The sequence below is a fragment of the Mirounga leonina genome, unplaced genomic scaffold, assembly GCF_011800145.1.
Source record: "Mirounga leonina isolate KUSES-001 unplaced genomic scaffold, KU_Mleo_1.0 Mir_178, whole genome shotgun sequence".
Lineage (NCBI taxonomy): Eukaryota > Metazoa > Chordata > Mammalia > Carnivora > Phocidae > Mirounga > Mirounga leonina.
The window spans coordinates 808,148-832,561 of NW_023270464.1; the positions used below are offsets into that span (position 1 = coordinate 808,148).

Sequence of the window (24,414 nt, forward strand, 5' to 3'; positions counted from 1 at the left end):
TTTATTTATTTATTTATTTATTTATTTATTTATTTATTTATTTATTTATTTTAATTATTTTTTTTTATTCTTATGTTATTCCCCATACATTACATCATTAGTTTTAGATGAAGTGTTCCATGATTCATTGTTTGTGCATAACACCCAGTGCTCCATGCAGAATGTGCCCTCCTCAATACCCACCACCAGGCTAACCCATCCTCCCACCCCCCTCCCCTCCAGAACCCTGTTTGTTTTTCAGAGTCCATCGTCTCTCATGGTTCGTCTACCCCTCCAATTTCCCCCGCTTCATTCTTCCCCTCCCGCTACCTTCTCCTTCTTCTTTTTTTTTTTTCTTAACATATATTGCATTATTTGTTTCAGAGGTACAGATCTGAGATTCAACAGTCTTGCACACTTCACAGCGCTTACCAGAGCACATACCCTCCCCAGTGTCTATCACCCAGTCACCCCATCCCTCCCACCCCACTCCAACAACACTCGGTTTGTTTCCTGCGATTAAGAATTCCTCATATCAGTGAGATCATATGATACATGTCTTTCTCTGTTTGACTTATTTCACTCAACATAATACCCTCCAGTTCCATCCACGTCGTTGCAAATGGCAAGCTCTCATTCCTTTTGATGGCTGCATAATATTCCATTGTATATATATACCACCTCTTCTTTATCCAGTCATCTGTCCATGGACATCTTGGCTCTTTCCACAGTTTGGCTATTGTGGACATTGCTGCTATAAACATCGGGGTGCACGTACCCCTTCGGATCCCTACTTTTCTATCTTTGGGGTAAATACCCAGTAGTGCAATTGCTGGATCGTATGGTAGCTCTATTTTCAACTTTTTGAGGAACTTCCATACAGTTTTCCAGAGTGGCTGCACCAGCTTGCATTCCCACCAACAGTGGAGGAGGGTTCCCCTTTCTCCGCATCCCCGCCAACATCTGTCGTTTCCTGACTTGTTAATTTTAGCCATTCTGACTGGTGTGAGGTGGTATCTCATTGAGGTTTATTTATTTATTTATTTATTTTACAGAGCAAGCTTTCTCTTTATTGTTACCCTGATAAAATTATCATCTATCAAGACAAATTACCATCATCAGAAATTCTGATCATCCTATATTACAGCTGGTGATGAGGAAGTAATGGTTAAGGACAAAGTTAAAAGATTTGCCTCAGATTATTACCACCACCACTGCATTTTGAAATACAAATATGAAATAACAATTATTTGGCAATCATTTATAAATTCTAAATTGTACCAAATAGTACATGTTCTTAGATACACTGAAGAAACACAAAGGAATTCTGTTAGTAAATTGCTACTATCTCTATGCCAGTCTATCTATCTCTTCTTGCACATTATATTGTAATGTATCTAGAATATCTCCATGTCTATCTTCTCGACACTTATCTATCTACATGACCGAGTATTTTCCATTTGCCTCACATATTTTATTTTATACATAGACCTGCCTTGTCACAAAATTGCATATATGTGAAAATTATATACACACATTCAAGTACATGTGTACACATGTGTACACCCAAATTTCTAAAGGATTCCAAATAATTTTGGGGAAACAGATATAGTTAGCACAGGTCTGTTAAAGTAAAAAAAAAAATGTGATTGAAAGTGTTAGACAGGGAAAGATAATTGCACTAGAAAGATGAGATAAGATATTTTAAATATTCTGATAGTCTAGGAGCCTGAGCAGAGAGAAAAATGTGTTACATCATTACATAGTCCTCATTTGATGAAAAAAGAACTAAAAGACCAACTTGTCCTCATCCTTAATTGACAAACGTATTCATTGAGTTGTATCTTATACAAAGCTATTGATATTGTGATAAAAAGATTCCTATCATCCTGAGGAAAATATCTAAATGCATATTGTGAAAACAAAAAAGTCAAGGGACAGAGCTAGCAACATCCAAGTCTTGAATATTTTCATGGAGGTTAACTGTTAGAAGCTACTCTGTGGGGTCAAGCAAAGGAGTCCTAGTTACCTAGAAAACTATGTAAGATTCTTCTCTTTCTATATTCTTTCATGTAATTTTTCTGTCCTGCAATCCAGTCATATTCTCCTCTCTTCCACACACGGAACCCTGTCCTCCTCCCCACGTCTACGTTGAAACATAAATTAAGATCTGACAAGAACTTGTGCCCATATTTGGGGATTCTGTGGTATTTGTATTTTAAGATTTGCTTCCAATATGAGACGAGATGTTGTTCAGTCGTGGAAGAAGGGAAAGGGATTCTTTTGGGCTCAGGATGAGTGGTCTCCTCTGCTGCCTGTTCCTCAAATTATCTCTTTCTTTCTTTCTTTCTTTCTTTCTTTCTTTCTTTCTTTCTTTCTTTCTTTCTTTCTTTTTCTTTCTTTCTTTCTTCTTTTTTTTTCTTTCATTATTTTTTTATTCTTATGGTAATCCCCATACATTACATCATTAGTTTTAGATGAAGTATTCCATGATTCATTGTTTGTGCATAACACCCAGTGCTCCATGCAGAATGTGCCCTACTCAATACCCACCACCAGGCTAACCCATCCTCCCACCTCCCTCCCCTCTAGGACCCTCAGTTTGTTTTTCAGAGTCCATCGTCTCTCATGGTTCGTCTACCCCTCCGATTTCCCCCGCTTCATTCTTCCCCTCCCGCTACCTTCTTCTTCTTCTTTTTTTCTTAACATATATTGCATTATTTGTTTCAGAGGTACAGATCTGAGATTCAACAGTCTTGCACACTTCACAGCGCTTACCAGAGCACATACCCTCCCCAGTGTCTATCACCCAGTCACCCCATCCCTCCCACCCCACCCCCCACTGCAACAACCCTCAGTTTGTTTCCTGCAATTAAGAATTCCTCATATCAGTGAGATCATATGATACATGTCTTTCTCTGTTTGACTTATTTCACTCAACATAATACCCTCCAGTTCCATCCACGTCGTTGCAAATGGCAAGCTCTCATTCCTTTTGATGGCTGCATAATATTCCATTGTATATATATACCACCTCTTCTTTATCCATTCATCTGTCGATGGACATCTTGGCTCTTTCCACAGTTTGGCTATTGTGGACATTGCTGCTATAAACATCGGGGTGCACATACCCCTTCGGATCCCTACTTTTCTATCTTTGGAGTAAATACCCAGTAGTGCAATTGCTGGATCATATGGTAGCTCTATTTTCAACTTTTTGAGGAACCTCCATACTGTTTTCCAGAGTGGCTGCACCAGCTTGCATTCCCACCAACAGTGTAGGAGGGTTCCCCTTTCTCCACATCCCCGCCAACATCTGTCGTTTCCTGACTTGTTAATTTTAGCCATTCTGACTGGTGTGAGGTGGTATCTCATTGAGGTTTTGATTTGGATTTCCCTGATGCTGAGTGATATTGAGCACTTTTTCATGTGTCTCTTGGCCATTTGGATGTCTTCTTTGGAAAAATGTCTGTTCGTGTCTTCTGCCCATTTCTTGATTGGATTCTTTGTTCTTTGGGTGTTGAGTTTGATGAGTTCTTTATAGATTTTGGATACTAGCCCTTTATCTGATATGTCATTTGCAAATATCTTCTCCCATTCTGTCGGTTGTCTTTTGGTTTTGTTGACTGTTTCCTTTGCTGTGCAAAAGCTTTTTATCTTGATGAAGTCCCAATAGTTCATTTTTGCCCTTGCTTCCCTTGCCTTTGGCGATGTTTCTAGGAAGAAGTTGCTTCGGCTGAGGTCAAAGAGGTTGCTGCCTGTGTTCTCCTTTAGGATTTGGATGGACTCCTGTCTCACATTAAGGTCTTTCAACCATTTGGAGTCTATTCTTGTGTGTGGTGTAAGGAAATGGTCCAGTTTCATTCTTCTGCATGTGGCTATCCAATTTTCCCAACACCATTTGTTGAAGAGACTGTCTTTGTTCCATTGGACATTCTTTCCTGCTTTGTCGAAGATGAGTTGACCATAGAGTTGAGGGTCCATTTCTGGGCTCTCTGTTCTGTTCCATTGATCTATGTGTCTGTTTTTGTGCCAGTACCATGCTGTCTTGATGATGACAGCTTTGTAATAGAGCTGGAAGTCCGGAATTGTGATGCCGCCAGCTTTGCTTTCCTTTTTCAACATTTCTCTGGCTATGCGGGGTCTTTTCTGGTTCCATACAAATTTTAGGATTATTTGTTCCATTTCTTTGAAAAAAGTGGATGGTATTTAGATGGGGATTGCATTGAATGTGTCGATTGCTCTAGGTAGCATTGACATCTTCACAATATTTGTTCTTCCAATCCATGAGCATGGAACGTTTTTCCATTTCTTTGTGTCTTCCTCAATTTCTTTCATGAGTATTCTATAGTTTTCTGAGTACAGATTCTTTGCTTCTTTGGTTAGATTTATTCCTAGGTATATTATGGTTTTGGGTGCAATTGTAAATGGGATCGACTCCTTAATTTCTCTTTCTTCTGTCATGTTGTTGGTGTATAGAAATTATTTCTGTGCATTGATTTTATATCCTGCCACTTGACTGAATTCCTGTATGAGTTCTAGCAGTTTTGGGGTGGAGTCTTTTGGGTTTTCCACATAAAGTATCATATCATCTGCAAAGAGTGAGAGTTTGACTTCTTCTTTGCCGATTTGTATGTCTTTTATTTCTTTTTGTTGTCTGATTGCTGAGGCTAGGACTTCTAATGCTATGTTAAATAGCAGTGGTGATAGTGGACATACCTGCCATGTTTCTGACCTTAGGGGTTAAGCTCTCAGTTTTTCCCCCTTGAGAATATTCACTGTGGGTTTTTCATAGATGGCTTTTTTGATATTGAGGTAGGTATCCTCTATCTGTACACTCTGAAGAGTTTTAATCAAGAAAGGATGCTGTATTTTGTCAAATGCTTTTCTGCATCTATTGAGAGGGTCATATGGGTCTCATTCTTTCTTTTATTAATGTATTGTATCACGCTGATTGATTTGTGGATGTTGAACCACACTTGCAGCCCAGGAATAAATCTCACTTGGTCGTGGTGAATAATCCTTTTAATGTACTGTTGGATCCTATTGGCTAGTATTTTGGTGAGAATTTTTGTAGCCATGTTCATCAGGGACATTGGTCTGTAATTCTCCTTTTTGTTGGGGTCTTTGTCTGGTTTGGGGATCAAGGTAATGCTGGCCTCATAAAATGAGTTTGGAAGTTTTCCTTCTATTTCTATTTTTTTTTAAAGATTTATTTATTTATTTGAGACAGTGAGAATGAGAGAGAGAGAGAGTACATGAGAGGGGGGAGGGTTAGAGGGAGAAGCAGGGTCCTCGCCCAGCAGGGAGCCCAATGTGGGACTCAATCCAGGGACTCCAGGATCATGACCTGACCCGAAGGCAGTCGCTTAACCAACTGAGCCACCCAGGCGCCCTATTTCTATTTTTTGGAACAGTTTCAGAAGAATAGGTATTAATTCTTCTTGAAATGTTTGGGAGAATTCCCCTGGGATGCCACCTGGCCCTAGGATCTTATTTCTCAGGAGATTTTTGATTACTGCTTCAATTTCCTTAGTGGTTATGGGTCTGTTCAGGTTTCCTATTTCTTCTTGGTTCAGTTTTGGTAGCTTATACATCTCTAGGAATGCATCCATTTCTTCCAGATTGTCTAATTTGCTGGCATAGAGTTGCTCATAATATGTTCTTATAATTGTTTGTATTTCTTTGGTGTTGGTTGTGATCTCTCCTCTTTCATTCATGATTTAATTTATTTGGGACCTTTCTCTTTTCTTTTTGTTAAGTCTGGCCAGGGGTTTATCAATCTTATTAATTCTTTCAAAGAACCAGCTCCTAGTTTCGTTGATGTGTTCTACTGTTCTTTTGGTTTCTATTTCATTGATTTCTGTTCTGATCTTTATTGTTTCTCTTCTCCTCCTGGGTTTAGGCTTTATTTCCTGTTCTTTGTCCAGCTCCTTTAGGTGAGGGTTAAGTTGTGTATTTGAGATCTCTCCTGTTTCTTGAGAAAGGCTTGTATTACTATATACTTTCCTCTTAGGACTGCCTTTGCTGCATCCCAAAGATTTTGAACACTTGTGTTTTCATTTTCATTTGTTTCCATGAATTTTTTTAATTCTTTTTTTAATTTCCTGGTTGATCCATTCATTCTTTAGTAGGATGCTCTTTAGTCTCCATGTATTTGGGTTCTTTCTGATTTTCCTCTTGTGATTGAGTTCTAGTTTCAAAGCATTGTGGTCTGAAAATAGGCAGGGAATGATCCCAATCTTTTGGTACCAGTTGAGACCTAATATGTGACCCAGGATGTGATCTCTTCTGGAGAATGTTCCATGGGCACTAGAGAAGAATGTGTATTCTGTTGGTTTTGGATAGAGTGTTCTGAATATATCTGTGACGTCCATCTGGTCCAGTGTGTCATTTAGAGTCTTTATTTCCTTGTTGATCTTTTGCTTAGATGATCTGTCCATTACAGTGAGGGGGGGTGTTAAAATCCCCCACTATTATTGTATTGTTGTATATGTGTTTCTTTTATTTTCTTATTAAGTGGCTTATATAATTGGGTGTTCCCATGTTAGGGGCATAGATATTTAAAACTGTTAGATCTTCTTGTTGGATAGACCCTTTAAGTATGATGTACTGTCCTTCCTCATCTCTTATTATAATATTTGGTTTAAAATCTAATTTGTCTGTTTTGTTTTGGTTTTTAAGATTTTATTTATTTGACAGAGAGACACAATGAGAGAGGGAACACAAGCAGGGGGAGTAGGAGAGGGAGAAGCAGGCTTTCCCATGGAGCAGGGATCCTGGTGCAGGGCTCAATCCCAGGAGCCTGGGATCATGACCTTAGCTGAAGGCAGATTCTTAACGACTGAGCCACCAGGTGCCCCTACTTTGTCTCTTATAAGGATTGCCACTCCAGCTTTCTTTTGGTGTCCATTAGCCTAGTAAATGGTTTTCCACCCCCTAACTTTCAGTCTAGGTGTGTCTTTGGGTCTAACATGGATGGAGCCATATCTAGACAGCATTTGGATGGGTCTTGTTTTTTTATCCATTCTGATACCCTGTGTCTTTTGATTGGGGCATTTAGCCCATTTACATTCAGGGTAACTATTGAAAGATAGGAATTTAGTGCCATTGTATTATCTGGAAGGTGACTGTTATTGTATATTGTCTGTGTTCCTTTCTGGTCCATGTTACTTTTAGGCTCTCTCTTTGCTTAGAGGACCCCTTTCAATATTTCTTGTAGGGCTGGTTTTGTGTTTGCACATTCTTTTAGTTTTTGTTTGTCCTGGAAGTTTTTTATCTCTCCTTCAATTTTCAATGACAGACTAGCTGGTTATAGTATTCTTGGCTGCATATTTTTCTCGTTTAGTGCCCTGAATATGTCATGCCAGTCCTTTCTGGCCTGCCAGGTCTCCATGGATAGGTCTGCTGCCAATCTAATGTTTCTACCATTGTAGGTTACAGACCTCTTGTCCCAAGCTGCTTTCAGGATTTTCTCTTTGTCTCTGATACTTGTAAGTGTTACTATTAGATGTCAGGGTGTTGACCTGTTTTTATTGATTTTGAGGGGTGTTCTCTGTGCTTCCTGGATTTTGATGCCTGTTTCTTTCCCCAAATTAGGGAAGTTCTCTTCTATAATTTGCTCCAATATAGCTTCTTCCCCTCTCTCTCTTTCTTCTTCTTCTGGGATCCCAATTATTCTAATATTGTTTCATCTTATGGTATCACTTACCTCTCGAATTCTGCCCTTGTAATCCAGTCATTGTTTATCTCACTTTTTCTCAGTTTATTTTATATTTTTAAAAGATTTTATTTATTTATTTATTTTATTTTTAATTGTTTATTGTTATGTTAATCACCATACATTACATCATTAGTTTTTGATGTAGTGTTCCATGATTCATTGTTTGTGCATAACACCCAGTGCTCCATGCAGAACGTGCCCTCTTTAATACCCATGACCAGCCTAACCCATCCTCCCACCCCCCCTTCCCTCTAGAACCCTCAGTTTGTTTTTCAGAGTCCATCATCTCTCATGGTTCTTCTCCCCCTCTGATTTCCCCGCCTTCATTCTTCCCCTCCTCCTATCTTCTTCTTCTTTTTTTTTCTTCTTAACATATATTGCATTATTTGTTTTAGAGGTACAGATCTGTTTCAACAGTCTTGCACAATTCACAGTGCTCACCATAGCACATACCCTCCCCAATGTCTATCACCCAGCCACCCATCCCTCCCACCTCACCCCCCACTCCAGCAACTCTCTGTTTCCTGTTTCTCAGTTTATTTATTCTCCATCATTTGGTCTTCTTTATCACTAATTTTCTCTTCTGACTAATTTGTCCTAGTAATTAGAGCCTCCATTTTTTATTGCACCTCATTAATAGCCTTTTTGATTTCAACTTGGTTAGATTTTAGTTCTTTTATTTATACAAACAGGGATTCTCTAGTATCTTTGCTTTTTTCAAGCCCAGCTAGTATCTTTATAATTGTCATTCTGAACTCTAGTTCCGACATCTTACTAATGTTCATATTGATTAGGTTGTCGGTACTGCTTCTTGTTCTTTATTTTGAGGTGATTTTTTCCATCTTGTCATTTTGTCCAGAGGAGAATAGATGAATGAGAGAACAAAATGCTAAAAGTGTAACAATAACCCCAGAAAAATGTACACTAAGCAAATCGGAAGAAACCTGAACCCGGGGAGAAAAGAAAGGCAGAAAAAAAATATGATCAGGCTGGTGAATAGAACAGAGCCACACACTAGATTTTGGGTGTGTTTTGATCTGTTAGAAGAAACTGCCTCCCAAAATTTTAAAGAAAGAATAACTTATATATATACAAAAATAAGGGTAAATACAATGAAGGGATGGAATATGAATGTAAAGATGAAAATTAAAGATTTTTAAAAAGGATTTGATAAGAATTTGGTTGCAAAAAGAATGAAGAAAAATTTTTAAAAAAAGGAGACAATGTGATCAGGCAGGAGACTAGAACAAAGCCATACACTAGATTTAGGGTATATTTTGGTCTGTTAGAAGAAACTGTATCCCAAAATTTTAAAGAAAGAAAAACATATATATACAAAAATTAAGGTTAAATACAATGAAGGGATATAATATGACTGTAAAAATTAAAATTAAAAAAGATTTTTAAAAAGGAATTGGTAAGATATTGGTTGAAAAGGGAAAGAAGCAAAATTAAAAAAAAAAGAAATAGAAAAAGAAAACATAAAGAAAATTAAAAAAATTAACTTTGAAAGACTAAAGAATCATGGGGAAAAAACCCATGAATTCTATGTGCTGTATTCCCCTAGTGCTGGAGTTTTGCAGTTCTCATTGATGGTGAACTTGGTCTTCGCTGGCTGTTCTTGCTGATCTTCTGGGGGAGGGGCCTGTTGCAGTGGTTCTCAAATGTCTTTGCCTGAGTTGGAATTGCATCGCCCTTGCCAGGGGCCAGGTTGAGTAATATGCTTGGGTTTGCTCTAGGTAGCTTTTGTTCCCTGCAAACTTTCCATACAGCTTTGGAGGACGAGAATGAAAATGGCAGCCTCCCAATCTCTGGCCCCTGAGGAGCCAAGATCTCAGGGCCCTGCTCCTCAGTGAGCCCTCAGAGAAAAGCAGTCAATCACTCCCATCTCCCTGGTCTCCGCCACACTCTGTGCTCACCTGGCCTGTGACCCAGTGTTTCTATCTCTGGCACACGACCCCATGTGAAGTTTCCAAACCCAGCAGATCCCTGTGGTGCGGTCCGCGCCGCTCCCCCAGGGGGCGGAAGGGGAGTCTCCCTGTATCTGCTGCTTGTTGGGCCCCTGCTCAAAGAAGAGTAGTGGCCTGACTGTGCTGTAGATCATGGTTTATGGCAAGCCCAAGCTGAGAGCCCACTCCTTGACTTTTTCTTTGCAGCTGGCTTCCCCACTCCAATACCTGGGAGCTCTGCCGCACTCAGTCACCCCTGGTCTTTCTGTGACCCTGAGGGTCCTGAGACCATACCGTCCCAGGGAGGGTTCCACCCACTGCTTAGCCACTGGAGTGATGTCCCTCAGCAGAGTAGACTTTGAAGAAATGTTCCGATTTTGTGCTCCACTGCTCTATCACTTGCTGGTAGCTGGCTGATGGAGGTTCCCTCCCCCCGCGGTCTATCTTCCCAAATATCGCCTCAGATTCACTTCTCCGAACGTCCTACCTTCCAGAAATTGGTCACTTTTCTTTTCAGAGAATTGTTGCTATTCTTTTCTTTGATCTCCTGTTGAATTTGTAGGTGTTCAGAATGGTTTGATATCTAGCTGAGTTGCTGGTACCAGACGAAATTTAGGTCTCCTATCCTCTGCCAATCTTGCTCCTCCCGGTAAGATTTTTTTTTAATTCCCTATGATCATCTGCACTATTTCTTATATTCCACATATCAGTGAATATCAGTAAGTTATGAAGTTTAATTTTCATAAACCAGTTGGCACCTGTTTTGCTCTATCCCTTTGCTTTCTAATATGGGACCACTTTCTGGAATTTTGTATTTATAATTCCTGTATGTGTGTGCTTGTGTATCTCTCTCTCTCTCTCCCCATCTCTCTATTTATTCTATCTAAAACCAAGTAAATGGATTCTAAACAATGTATTGTTTAGTGTTGCTTGTTTTTAAGCTTTATAAAAGTTATATCTTGTATGTATTCTTCCATGAATTCCTTTCTTCACTCAACATTATGTTTCTAACACTTACCCATATTGCTTTGTTTAACTGTAGTTCCTCCAGTTTCACTGCTGTGTAAAATTTTATTTGTGTGAATATCCTGGTGCATGTTGATTTTGTATCTTTCAACTTCACTGAATTTGATTTTATTAGTTTTAACAATTGTGTGTGTGTGCATTCATGTGTGTGTGTAATCTTCAGAATATTCCACATATTAGCTCATGTCATCTGTGAACAGGGATAATTTTTGTGTTTCTTTCCAATTTGAATGCATTTTATTTCTTTTTCTTGCGTAATTGATCTGGCTAGAGCTTCCAGTACTATATTGATTAGAAGCAAAACAGGTATCCTCAAATTGTTCTTCATCTTAAAGGAAAAGCTTTCATTATTTACCTTTGAGTATGATGTTAGCTGTTTTTCATATGGCCTTTACTATGTTGTAGTTTCCTTTTATTCCTAATTGCTGAATATTTTTATAATGAAAGTGTGTTGAACTTTGTCATATACTTTTCTGCATCAATAGATGATCATGTGGTTTTTTTCCTTCGCTCTGTTAATGTGGTGTTTCATTGATTGATTTTCATATTTTGAACCATCCTTGAATTACAGGAATAGATTCACCTTGGTCATAGTGTATAATCCTTTTAATATGCTGCTGAACTGACTTGCTAGTATTTTGTTGAGGATTTTTTGCATCAGTATTCATCAGGGATATTGGTCTGTGGTTTTCTCCTCTTGTAGTGTTTTGGTATCAAGGTAATGCTGATCTCATTGAATGAGTGTCCCCTCTTTTTCAGTTTTTTAGGAGAGTTTGAGGAGGTGATGTTAATTCTTCTTTAAACATTTGGTAGAGTACATCAGCTAAGCAATCTGGTTCAGGGCTTTTTTTATTGTTGTTGGGAAGTTTTTGATTACTGATTCAATTTCCTTAATAGTTGCAGGTCTATTCAGATTTTCTTTTTCTTCATTATCAGTGTTGGTAGGTTGTGTATAGCTAGGAATTTGCCCATTTTATATAGGTTATCCAATTTATTAGCATATAATCATTCATAGTATGCTTGTATAATCCTTTTTATTTCTGTAAAATTGATAGTAATGTTCCTGCTTTCATTTCTGATTTTAGTAATTTGAGTTTCTCTTTTTTCTTAGTCAATCTAGCTAAAGATGTATCAATTTTATTGATCTTTGCAAATAACCAACTTTTGATTTCATTGATTTTCTCTATAGTTTTTCTCATCTCTGTTTTATTAGTCACCTCTTTAATCTTGATTTTCTTACTTCTGTTAGCTTTTGGGTTTAGTTTATTCTTCGTTATCTAGTTTGTTAAGGTATAAAGTTAGATTGTTGATTTGAGATCTTTCTTCTGTTTAAATGTAAATACAGCTATAGATTTCCCTCTTAGTACTGCTTTTCGTTCATCCCATAAATTTTGGTATGTTGTGTTTTCATTGTCATTTTTCTCAGGGCATTTGTCTCAAACTGTATTAGTTTGCTAGGGCTGCCATAACAAAATAGCACAGACAGGGTGTTTTAAACAACAGAAATTTATTTCCTCATAGTTTTGGAGGCTATAAGTCCAAGATCAAGGGGCTGGCAGGGTTGGTTACCTCGAATGCCTCTCTCCTTGGCATGCAGATGCTTGCCTTCCTAGATGGCTACCTTCCTACTGCCCCTTTACACTGTCATTGTACATGAATCTTTGGTGTTTCTCTTCTTATAAGGATACCAGTCAAATTGGATTAGAACCCACCCTAATGGCCTCATTTAATTTAATCACCTATTTTAAAGATATCTCCAAATACAGTCATATTATAAGGTACTGGGGGTTAGGGCTTCAACAGATGAGAGGTTTTTTGGTTTGTTTTTTTTTTTTTTTGGTTGGAGGTGCACACAATTCAGCTCAGAGAAGATATTTTCTAATTTCCCTTGTGATTTCTTCTTTGACTCATTGGTTGGTTGAGTGTTTTGTTTAATTTCCACATATGTGTGAATTTTTCAATTTCCCTTTTGTTATTGATTTCTAGTTAATTCTATTGTGATTGGAAAAGATATGTTATATGATTTCAAACTTTCAAAATTTATTAAAACTTGTTTTATGGTATAACATATGGTCTATCCTGGAGAACGTTACGTGTGTACTTGAAAGAAATGTGTAATTTCGCTCTGGTTGGGTAGATTGTTCTCTGTAGGCCTTTTAAGTCCAGTTGGTTTATAGTGTTGTGTAAGGCCTCTAGTTCCATATGTATCTTTTGTTTGATTTCTAACTATTATTGAGAGTGGGGCATTGAAGTCTCTAGCCATTATTGTAGAACTATCTATCCCTTCAATTATGTCAGTGTCTGCCTCATATCTTTTGGAGCTCTGATGTTTGGTGCATATTATTTATAATTGTTATTGGTAGAATATAGTTGAATCATGTTTTTTGTTTTGTTTTGTTTCTGTTTTAATCCCTCTGCCAAACTCTGCCTTTTTTAAAAAAAAGATTTTATTTATTTATTTGACAGAGAGAGACAAAGTGAGAGAAGGAACACAAGCAGGGAGAGTAGAAGAGGGAGAAGCAGGCTTCCTGCTGAGCAGGGAGTCCAATGCAGGACTCAATCCCAGGACCTGATCATGGATCATGACCTGAGCCAAAGGCAGACGCTTAATGACTGAGCCACCCAGGTGCCCCCAAACTCTGCCTTTTGATTGAGTTTCATATATTGATATTTAAGGTTATCATTCATACAGAAAGAATTACTTTTGGCATTTTGTTTTATGTTTTCTGTATGTTTTATGGCTTTTTGCCCCTCATTTCCTTCATTATTGCCTTCCTCCTTTACTGCCTTCCTTTGTGTTTAGTTGACTTTTTGTAGTGACATGTTTTGATTCTCTTCTCATTTTTTTGGTGTACATTTTATTATATTTTCTTTGTGTTTACAGTGGCAATTAGATATGACATTCTAAAGTTATAACAACCAAATTTGAATTGATACCAACTTAACTTCAACTGCATACAAAAACTTTACTTCTATATAGTTTTACCCCTCTTTGTTATTGATATCACAAATTACATTTTTGTATGTTATGTACCTATTAGCATAGATTTATCATTATTTTTATGCATTTATTTTTTAAATCCTGCAGAAAATAACTAGTGGGGGTGTTAGGTTGAAGAAGTGGGAAACTGCCATCATGTTTTCTACTTCTTCACTCACAACTGATTACAAACATTGCCCCTGAGCAGCCTGGACTATAGGCTCCCTTTTTTGCACTTAATTAAACTTAAAAGCCTGGCTATGCTTGGACAGAACAATGATAGACTCTCTGAAGTTCTGACTATATTTGGGTGAGGAATTACAGTCTCCTCCCAACTCTTCTAAAAAATGGCACATGAGTGGGTGGCAGCTTCCCTGTTCACTTTCCTTCCTCAGATCTGCTTTCTCTCAATGGACACACTTGACTCTTTTCTGTGTGATCACTTTTGGGGCAAGCCCCACTTTTCCCAGCCTGCTGGTTTGCTTTTTTCCTTCTGGAAAGGTACTTTGGACCAGTGAATCCAGTATGAAAACAGGCCAGAAACAAGAGTCAGAGAGAGAGAGGGAGAGAGGGAGGAAGGCAGTGGAATCATTTTGCACTCCTTGTTACTGGCTCTGGGTTCCCTGCCAAGCAGAGCTGGCTTCTGTCCTGCATTGATGGTCTCTACATCATACAGAGCTTGAGAAAGAATGAGAGCAAACTTCTTCCTCTACCACTGATAACCAAACCACTACCTCTCCAGCATGTCCTTTGCACTAATCATTGTCTCTTGTCTGGCCTTTAGAAATGTGAATCTTCTCATAAGTGTTAATATATTAGGTATTCAGTATTTTTCAACATTCTTAGATACTTTTTTCTTTTTTTTAAGATACTTTTTTCTTAATAAAATGACATAAGCACCATAAGACTACTGTTTGGATCTAGAAAGAACTAGGGTGTCTGGAGCTAAGAAAACTGCTATAGACAGGGGAGGGCTGGGAGGTATTGCCAACACACTATACCATCTTTCAGGTTGGCTTATTTACAATCACGGCAGCAAGATTTCTTGACAATGGTGAATTTGAATCAATTCTAGCTGTTTAAAATTACTGCTTAAGGATCTAAAATGTGGCTAATACCCAGGGCTTTGGGGACAGGGATTTGTTCCCTTCCATAACTGAAAGGCATAGTAAGGCTCTCTGTGGACCATAAACACCAAGACGCTTTTTGCCCAGTGACTCCACTTCTAGGAATCTGTTCTCGGAAACTATTGGAGGCACACACAAAGACTTATCTACTAGGACTCTCATAATGTTTGTTACTTATATTAGTAAAGAACTAGAAGTTCCCTAAATTTCCAACAACAGGTGGATGGTTAAGCCTAATGTGGTGATCCATGTAATGGAATATGATGCCAACATGTAAATCAGATTGTAGAAGAACATTTAATAACACAGAAATGCTAATGACATATCTAAGTTAAACAATTAGAGGATGAAGCCATTTATTTGTTTGAATGTATGTCTGGACATGTATATATTTGAAGCTGACTTTATTATTATTTTTTTATTATGTTCAATTAGCCAACATATAGTACATCATTAGTTTTTGATGTAGTGTTCAATGATTCATTTATTGCATATAACACCCAGTGCTGACTTTAAAACTGTTCATTTATATGTAGGAAAAAAAAAACCCCGAAAGGAAGTTCTTTATTTTTTATTTTTTGAAGTATTTAAATTCCAGTTAGTTAACATACAGTGTAATGTTAGTTTCAGGTGTACAATATAGTGATTCAACACTTCCACACAACACCCAGTGCTCATCACAACAAGTGCACTCCTTAATCCCCATCATCCATTTAACCCATCCCCCCATCCACCTCCCCTCTGGTAACCATCAGTTTGTTCTCTATAGTTAAGAGTCTTTAAATGTTAACAGCTGGTATCTTTGAAGTACAGAATTATATACAATCATTTTATCTGTTATCTTCTTCTGTAGTTTCCAAATTATTCAAATAAAGTATTGCCCGCTTATAAGTTTACAGGCATATACGAAATTTGCACATGTATACAGAGTTGTTGAGACACTAGGGAAAATAGATACTGTTGAATTTCGTGAATTTTGAAAACACCTGGGCTTAGATGTGAAGTCAGAAAAATGTCAATGAGATTTCTTTTTTCAGGAGGAGAAAAGGTCAGGAATAATATAGATCTCATCAATATATTCTACCTTAATTAAGTCAGAAAGAAAAATTACTCCGAAATATGTGTTTCTTGGGCAATCCTGAATCTTCTCTATATGTAGTTTCTGAGTTTTCTATCTTCCAGGACAGCAGATCAGGGATCCTGTGAAGTAACAGGGTCTAAAGCCCTCTCTGAGCTTCTCTTCTTTGCAAAAAAGAAATGGACTTGGAACAATCGAAAATAATGTCTGGACAGTGTCAGATTAAGTTTAAATTTGGAATAGCCTGAAGTCTCTGGGTAATTTCCTAGCAAAACTTAATTTAATTTCTGGCTCTTTAGAATCACAACTAAATATTAAAAAGCTTAGAAACTACTCCCTGTACACTTATCTACAATTATAAAACACTGTGTGTACACAAAGTGCAATTAGAAATGTTAAATAATGAAATGAGCCAGATGTGCACACCTCAGGGAAAATAAAATGTACTCTTGACATTTCCCCCTTTCCAATTTTCCTCCTTCATGGCCATAAGATGAATTCTCAGCATTGCACAATGTGGTGCTGCTGTGAGCTGTGCTGAGAACCTGTGGGTAGTGCTTTCTAAGGAGCAACAGCACCTCCACTCTCTTGAACATTTTCTGCTCTTCAGAGGGTCAGTGGTGATTCTGAGCACATTATTGATCTAATAATGCTTTAGAAAACTGTTCCAGTGAGTCAAAAAGACACGTCATGCAAACAAGCTATGATTACTGGGATTTAACTAATTCATTAAGTATTTAAGCACCTACATTTAACTGGGTACCAGTTAAGGTACCAGATAAAACAAGATGGAAATAACATGGCAGCCATTCATAAGAGGCTCACAGTGTAATAGAAATAATTGAATTGAATTGAAGCCGAACTATGCTTACCATTTACATCTCCTAATTTAGTGTGACTCACTTTACTGAGTTTTTCCTTTAAATCCACACTATACAGATGAGAAAATGGAAGCTCAGAGTGGTTAAATAATGTGAATGAGGCATGGTAACAGTCACCTTTCCCAGAAATGCTATGTAACAGACCATGCCAGGGAGTAACAGAAAACACTGGATATTAGTTGACTCATTGAGACGTTTATCTAAATCTGCCTGAGGCCCTTCTTTATTTACAGTTATGAGACATGAAAAATTTAAAAACCCAACTAATTGTTTAAGCCAGTTTGAACAGCTAACAGCTAAAGTGCATGAAACTATTAAATCCCTCAAGTGGAACTCATCTTCCACCTCTGCTCTCATGCATGCTAGTTAGGGCATCTGTTCTACACCTTGTTCTCTGCTGTGCTTGTCTCCCTGGCTATTAAAGCTCCTGAGGACAGAGTCCTCTCACATCTGTGTTCCCCTATAAATACACAGGGCTGCCCAGAGGTGCTACTCAGAGGACACATTGCTGGCCCAAGACAGACTCTCTTCCTGGCTTCAGTGTGGAGTGGTGGGTATTGTTGGACACAGCTCAGGGCCCTGGTTTCATTCACCCATGAAACCAGGGTCTTATTGACTGTTGTCACAGGTGCATGTTGTAATGAGAAGGAGAAAAGGGGGTGGGAATATTTTTCTTTCCTTTCTCTGTATTTATGATTTGAAGTACTATTATTGCCCAGGTGAGTGTTTCATGGCATCCACAGCAGCTCTGTGTGGCCTGGGCTCCTTAAGGAAAGGCAGTGTATTTGCGTATAAAATGACATATTCCCAACAGGAATGAAAATGATTTCTGCAGCTTTCCACGAAGAGCTGGTTGCTTTTAAACGTCATATGTCCTTGAATGAGGTGCCCATATATGCTTGTGGGTTCTCTTGTGCCTGTGCAATTACTTCCATCTTAAAGGCTCCTGATTTGGATAAGTTTATGGTGGCCCTTCCTCTAGTGCAGGCCAGCACAGTGGAAGGGGGTCCCACACAGTGTGAGCCTTTGCTTTGCTTCACTTGTGGCTCCCATCCCCCTGAGAGACCCCTCCTTGCCATTTTATCATTTCATTTTCACCCTGTGGGCCCTGACTTCTGCTGCTTGGTCTTTGATGGGAAGCCAGTAAGATATTTTTTTTTAAAGATTTATTTATTTGAGAGAGCGAGAATGAGAGAGAGTACATGAGAGGGGGGAGGGTCAGAGGGAGAAGCAGGCTCCCCGCCGAGCAGGGAGTCCGATGCGGGACTCGATCCTGGGACTCCAGGATCATGACCCGAGCCGAAGGCAGTCGCTTAACCAACTGAGCCACCCAGGTGCCTGTCAGTAGGATATTGTCAATGTGTGATATTTAGATACTGTGATATTAGGAAGTAGAATTTTCTGAGTATAGAAAGGCCTGTCAGACTCTGAATGGTTTTCTCCATGAAAAGTTCTGCATGGAATGGTAAAGCCTAAAAGTATCAATCCTACAGCATCTGGTCTCCTACGTGAGTTTTTGTTTTGTACTGCCAACATGGTTATGCTGGGGAGGAGAGCTGTTTCTAATTGTCTTTCCTAAAACTCCAGCTTTTTACAATTCAGATATAAAATTCAGTGTAAAATTTATCACTGAATCTCAGGCATGTTCTTGGATATAGCCCCAATTACCAGTGAACACCTCCACCATTGTGTTGGTGATCCTTTTTCCTTCATTGTGTCTTTCAGGTCTCACTCTTCTTTACCTCAGTTCTTCAACTCCAGGTCAAAAGACCTCTGCTTTACAGAAAACACTCCTTTGCTGAGAAATTCCTCACAAGATAAAGGGTGAGTTTCCCCCCACCCACTTCTTATAAAATTAAGAAAGCTCTGAACATTGCCCTTGGCACTTATACTGGAGAATTTCTTCCCGAGAGGTGAATTTTTCTCTGACACGTTGTTTGGTCTCTGCCAGATCCCTGTCAGTTCAGTGTAGGATATATTCATGATTCTAGTAGTTGTAGTCTGTGGCTTATGAATTTCCAAATAACCTTGATCATACCCCTGCAGTAATTAAATAACACATGTGCACATTCATGCATATACACAGCTCTGATGGGCTGTCTTACCAGGCCAGAGCTTCTGAACCAGGGGTAAGGAAGGATTCATCCAGAGATATTTTTTTGTTGTCATAGCTGGGGCAGGGGTACTACTGGCATTTAAGGGTAAAGGCCAGGGATGCTGCTTAACATCCTGCAGATGTTAAGGGACACTTCCCCCCAACAAAGAATTATCTGGCTCAAATGTCATTAGTGGTAAGGTTTAAAAATGTATGATTTAAGAGGAACCTCCACTTCCTGCAACTTTGAGGTCCTTTTGGGTACAAACAGGATGGTTCTGGAATCTCTGAGCAGAGCTGATCTGGAGGATAACTCTGTCCCCTAGGATGAAGGGCCCTGCCCCGGTTTCCAAGCTCATCTCTTCTTTTTGCAGACAAACTTCCGGAAGCCTGAACCACTTGCTCAGTATCCCCTGACTGACTCCCTGCACATTACAAACTTGGTGGCATTGTCGTGGACTCTTCCTTTTCTACCCTCTGACCCCACGCACCTGCATTGGCAGGCAGGCCACCGTGTTACCTGTCCTTACCTCCCTCCCATCCTCTGAGGAGCTGCCCACCCTCTTTCCAGCCCTGTCTGCAACCATGTGGATGGGACTTCATACTTTATAGAATGTATCAGAATTCTTTGGGGTACTTGTATGCCATGTGGATTCCTAGCCTCACTTGCCAAAGACTCACCCCATTTAGATAGGGTGTAAGAATGTGGATTTAATCACCTCCTGGTGCAGGGACAATCTGGCTCCCTCCAGGAGATTCTGATGACAAGGTGTGTCTTCCTGCAAAAGTCCCCACTGAGCCCTTTGACTAGACGAACTTCCTCCTGTTCTGGCTCTCCAGGGCACTCTCACTCAACTTCAAAGGGGCTCAAATGTCACCTCCTTTGTGAAACATTGGTCCCCCACAACTCCCTCAAGAGTCAATGCTTCTTCTGTGCTCTCAAATACACATTCATGCCCATACTTTAGAACATGCCTTATGTTCCATGGTTGTGCCTGCCAGCCTGCCTCTTCTTCATCTCACATCCTAGTGTCCAGCACAGTCCCTGCAGCCAGGAGGATAACTTAATTTTTCTCCATTTCTCCTAATAAATAACTTTGAAAACAGACACTTCAAATATCAATTCCTTTAATGCTTTCCTTTGAATTACTTGGTAAATCATGAAGGTTATTTTAGAACTCATGTTTCATTGGAAAAGCATAATGTGTAGGCATTTGTCCTGGGCACAAGGAGCACAGAAACATGCCCCGGGATGCCAAGCTGTGCCTCAAGTCAAAAGCTACATACCTACAGAGGAGCAGAACATGGGTCAGGTTTGCTTATAAAACGTTTTCCTTCTTTTCAAGGTGTTGAGGGCAGGAATATGCAACTGATGGTATTAGGAGCAGAGCATGCTGTGCATCTGCACTGACCAGCCTAGTAGCTACTTGTCACAGATTATTCAAAGCTAAATTAATTAAAATTAATTAAAATTAAAAATTCAGTCTTCAGTTACACACTTCGAGTGGCCCATGAGCATGTGTGACTACCATACTGGATAGGAGAGAGAATACGCCCATCACCACAGAAAATTCTATTGCACAGCACTGTTCTAGATATACTGACATTAGCTTTCTTCTTGCCACTTCTAAAAGAAGTTTACTTAGTTCCAGTTTTTGTTACGGTCGTATTTGTTCACCAGTGGAGGGGGTCGTGATATCATTCCTTACACATAAATATTTCCCAGTCACAGAACTCTTTGTTTTCAGTATTGATTAGTTTGCAGCACTGTCAGCATCAATTGCTATTGTTACATATTTGTTTCATACAGCCTAATTTGCATCTTTGGGTTTCTCTTTACGAATAAGACTTTTTTTTTCTTGTTGTAAACCAGTTTGAAAGCAATTATAGGTGTTCAGGTGAATCACAATGCCCTGTTGAGCTAGTTGGGCTTGAGAGGCAAAATTGGTCTCTAAGATCATGGCCCGTTATGTCAGTAGGGTGATTCCATGAATATTCCAAGCAATACATGAAAATACTGGGCTTGGTGCAACCTCACTAGAGTCAAATGCATCTGAACTGAGGGTTTGTTCAGAAGCCCAGAGATTCAGCCAAAAGTAAATGGATGTGTCCACATGTAATTTTGTTTTTTTAAATTTTATTTTATTATGTTATGTTAATCACCATACATTATTAGTTTTTTTCCCTTTTTTATTATTATGTTATGTTAATCACCATACATTACATCATTAGTTTTTGATGTAGTGATCCACGATCCATTGTTTTCATATAACACCTAGTACGTGCCTTCCTTAAAGATTTTTTTTTTTTTATTCATGAGAGACAGAGTGAGAGAGAAAGGCAGAGGGAGAAGCAGGCTCCCAAGGAGTAGGGAGCCCAATGCGGGACTCGATCCCAGGACCCTGAGATCATGACCTGAGACGAAGGCAGACGCTTAACCATCTGAGCCACCCAGGTGCCCCTCAGTACGTGCCCTCCTTAATACCCATCACCAGGCTAACCCATCCCCCCATCGCCCTCCCCTCTAGAACCCTCAGTTTGTTTCTCAGAGTCCGTAGTTTCTCATGGTTTGTCTCTCCCTCCGATTTCCCCCCTTCATTCTTCCCTTCCTGCTATCTTCTTCTTCTTCTTCTTTTTTTAAACATATATTGTATTATTTGTTTCAGAGGTACAGATCTGTGATTCAACAGTCTTACACAATTCACAGCGGTCACCATAGCACATACCCTCCCCAATGTCTATCACCCAGCCACTCCATCCCTCTCACCCCCTCCCACTCCACCACCCTCAGTTTGTTTCCCAAGATTAAGAATTCCTCATTAAGAAGTCCACATGTAATTTTGAGAAAAGTTTATGATTTCTTTTGAATCATCCTTCTAGATAGAGGTTCCATTCTTGGGCCCATCTAGTCCAGCACTGATGTTCTCCACTCCTGCTCATGCTCATGTATAGGCTGGGTGGAAAAGCCAGGTAGACCATCTTCCCTATAGCTCTATTACAGAAAGATAATTGTAGGCCTACACCCCTCATTCTGCTTCAGGACAGGTGTAACAACTAGGTACTGAGAACTCTAGCACAATCAAGGAGAAAGCAAATACTGAAATGGACTGGAGTGGGTCTGAGCCAGAAACAGCTTTATTGGAAAGTTCCAAACTCAGAACAAGCTGATGTTTCTTGAAGGTCCACAAATCATATGCATGACCCCAAATGATTTTCCTTAAGCTAAGTGTTCTGTGATGTCAAGAAAGACCCATTCCGACCAGTTTGACAGCACTAAAATGTCTGTGGTCCATTTAAAAACCAGAATTGATTCCACATTTCATACTTACCACTGAAATGAAATCTTATTTTGGAGATGCTACTATTTCTGTGAAAATAACCACAAAGCCTTGCTTTCCAGGTCATGGTGCATGCCTATTTGCCATCCAGAGTTCATCACTGCTGAAGAATCTTGGGGCAAGAGCTCAGCTGAGTGGGAGGCAGGATCCCTGTTGAGCAAAGACTTGGCTGGTTCCTCTGGATCTGCCTCCCAAGAGAAGGGGGAGCATCTGGACAGCGCTCATATCAGGTTCCGTCTTTTGAAGCTGAGGTAGGAGGACTGGGAGTGCTAGCACTGGCACAGGGTGACGGTTGCACAGAGCATCCCTCTTGCCTGGGACTAGGCTGGGGGCGGTTCTCACCCTCACTGCATCCTTCCCAACCAACAGAGTGAAGGTGAGGAAGAAGGGTTTTCACATTTGGCCAGGCTGCACTTTTCCTGGAAGGTTATCTACCTTTTCTTTCTTTTTTTTTTTTTTTTTGAGAATTTTCATTTCTTTATTTCTTTATTTCTTTTTTTATTCTTATGTTAATCCCCATACATTACATCATTAGTTTTAGATGAAGTGTTCCATGATTCATTGTTTGTGCATAACACCCAGTGCTCCATGCAGAACGTGCCCTCTTTAATACCCATCACCAGGCTAACCCATCCTCCCACCCCCTCCTCCCCAGAACCTTCAGTTTGTTTTTCAGAGTCCATCATCTCTCATGGTTCGTCTACCCCTCCAATTTCCCCTGCTTCATTCTTCCCCTCCTGCTACCTTCTTCTTCTTTTTTTTTCTTAACATATATTGCATTATTTGTTTCAGAGGTACAGATCTGAGATTCAACAGTCTTGCACAATTCACAGTGCTTACCAGAGCACATAACTTCCCCAGTGTCTATCACCCAGTCACCCCATCCCTCCCACCCCACCCCCCACTCCAGCAACCCTCAGTTTGTTTCCTGCGATTAAGAATTCCTCATATCAGTGAGGTCATATGGGTTATCTACCTTTTCTCCAGGCCCTGGAATATATGTAAAGTGGCACTGTGGAGCCACCAGTGTGGAGCCTGTAAGAAAAGCCCAGTTACAAACATAAATGACTGACATCCTACACTCCTTGTTTGTGTTGTGGGGGTCTTCATGGCATGACCTCAGTTTGCAGATAGAATCAGTTCACTTCAGCAGTCCCTGTGGTATAGTGTTGTGTTTTATTTATTTATGACAAGATTTTATTTATTTATTTGACACAGAGAGAGAAAGCACAAGCAGGGGAAGTGGCAGGCAGAGGGAGAAGCAGACTCCCTGCTGAGCAGAGAGCCGGATGTGGGGCTCGATCCCAGGACCCTGGGATCATGACCTGAACTGAAGGCAGATGCTTAAACTAACTGAGCCACCCAGGTGTCCCCCCTGTGATGTTTTAAAATGATATTATTATTGATATTAATACTGATATTATCCCTTGTAGTTGGCGATGAAGCATGTTATTAGAAGGGTTGGCTCTTGCGCCAGGGCTCATCCTTCAGGAAACTGTGCTGTCCAGCCTGGTGTGAGCTGGGACCCCAAGGCTGTGAGGAAGGGGGTTGGTGGTAGTGGTGGTGGAAAAGCTATGCTTGCACATGCAGAGGAGGACTTCGGCATGCATGTGTGTGGGAAAGCTGAGGGCATTATGTTGGACCATGCGAACTGGCCAGCCAGAGCTGGAGTACTTTTGCTCTCCCTACTTTGTCTGCTGTGCTTCCATAGGCACATTTATTTAAAAGAAAGGTTTTGTTGAGAGCGACATGTTTGGAAGTGGCATCTCTAAGTACAGAATAAGGCTTGGGGACCAGGACCACCAGGTCCTCATTCCAGATATGCTCTGAGGTAGCTGAGGGACCAGCAGAGGCAGACACATCCGCTAAGCTGTTTCCTGGTCACCTTGTATCTCCCTCACTACACAGCCTTGCAAGGGCTCCTGCTAAGATGGTCTGTGGGAAAGCTCATGGATAGGTGAGAAGACACTATGTAGCTATAAAATAATTGTATTATTGTTTGTCTACATTAGGGTACCTGTCTTTTCTGAAGCTGTTTGAAGGCCTGATTAGAAATGTACCTATCTGCATGCCCAAAGTGCACCTGTTTGTGTGCAGAGAGGCCCACTTGCATTGTTCTATTGACCCTTCTAGGAATCTTGAGAGGTAGATGAAGGAAGGGACTTCAGGGAGGATAAGGATTTTGCCTGGGGTCATGCAGCTTATAAGCTGAGGGGGGTCGGCAGGGATGTGACCTCC

General features: G+C 39.9%; 1 protein-coding gene across 2 annotated transcripts in view; it reads left to right on the forward strand.

The window, feature by feature from the left end:
- Positions 1–24,414, forward strand: part of OCA2 (OCA2 melanosomal transmembrane protein) — a 545,103-nt gene that overhangs the window by 64,916 nt on the left and 455,773 nt on the right. For both annotated transcript variants that reach the window (XM_035023928.1, XM_035023929.1), the window contains 2 exons: positions 18,469–18,567; positions 22,239–22,427. In XM_035023928.1, the coding sequence (XP_034879819.1) occupies positions 18,469–18,567; positions 22,239–22,427 (288 nt within the window). The remainder of the gene's footprint in view (positions 1–18,468; positions 18,568–22,238; positions 22,428–24,414) is intronic.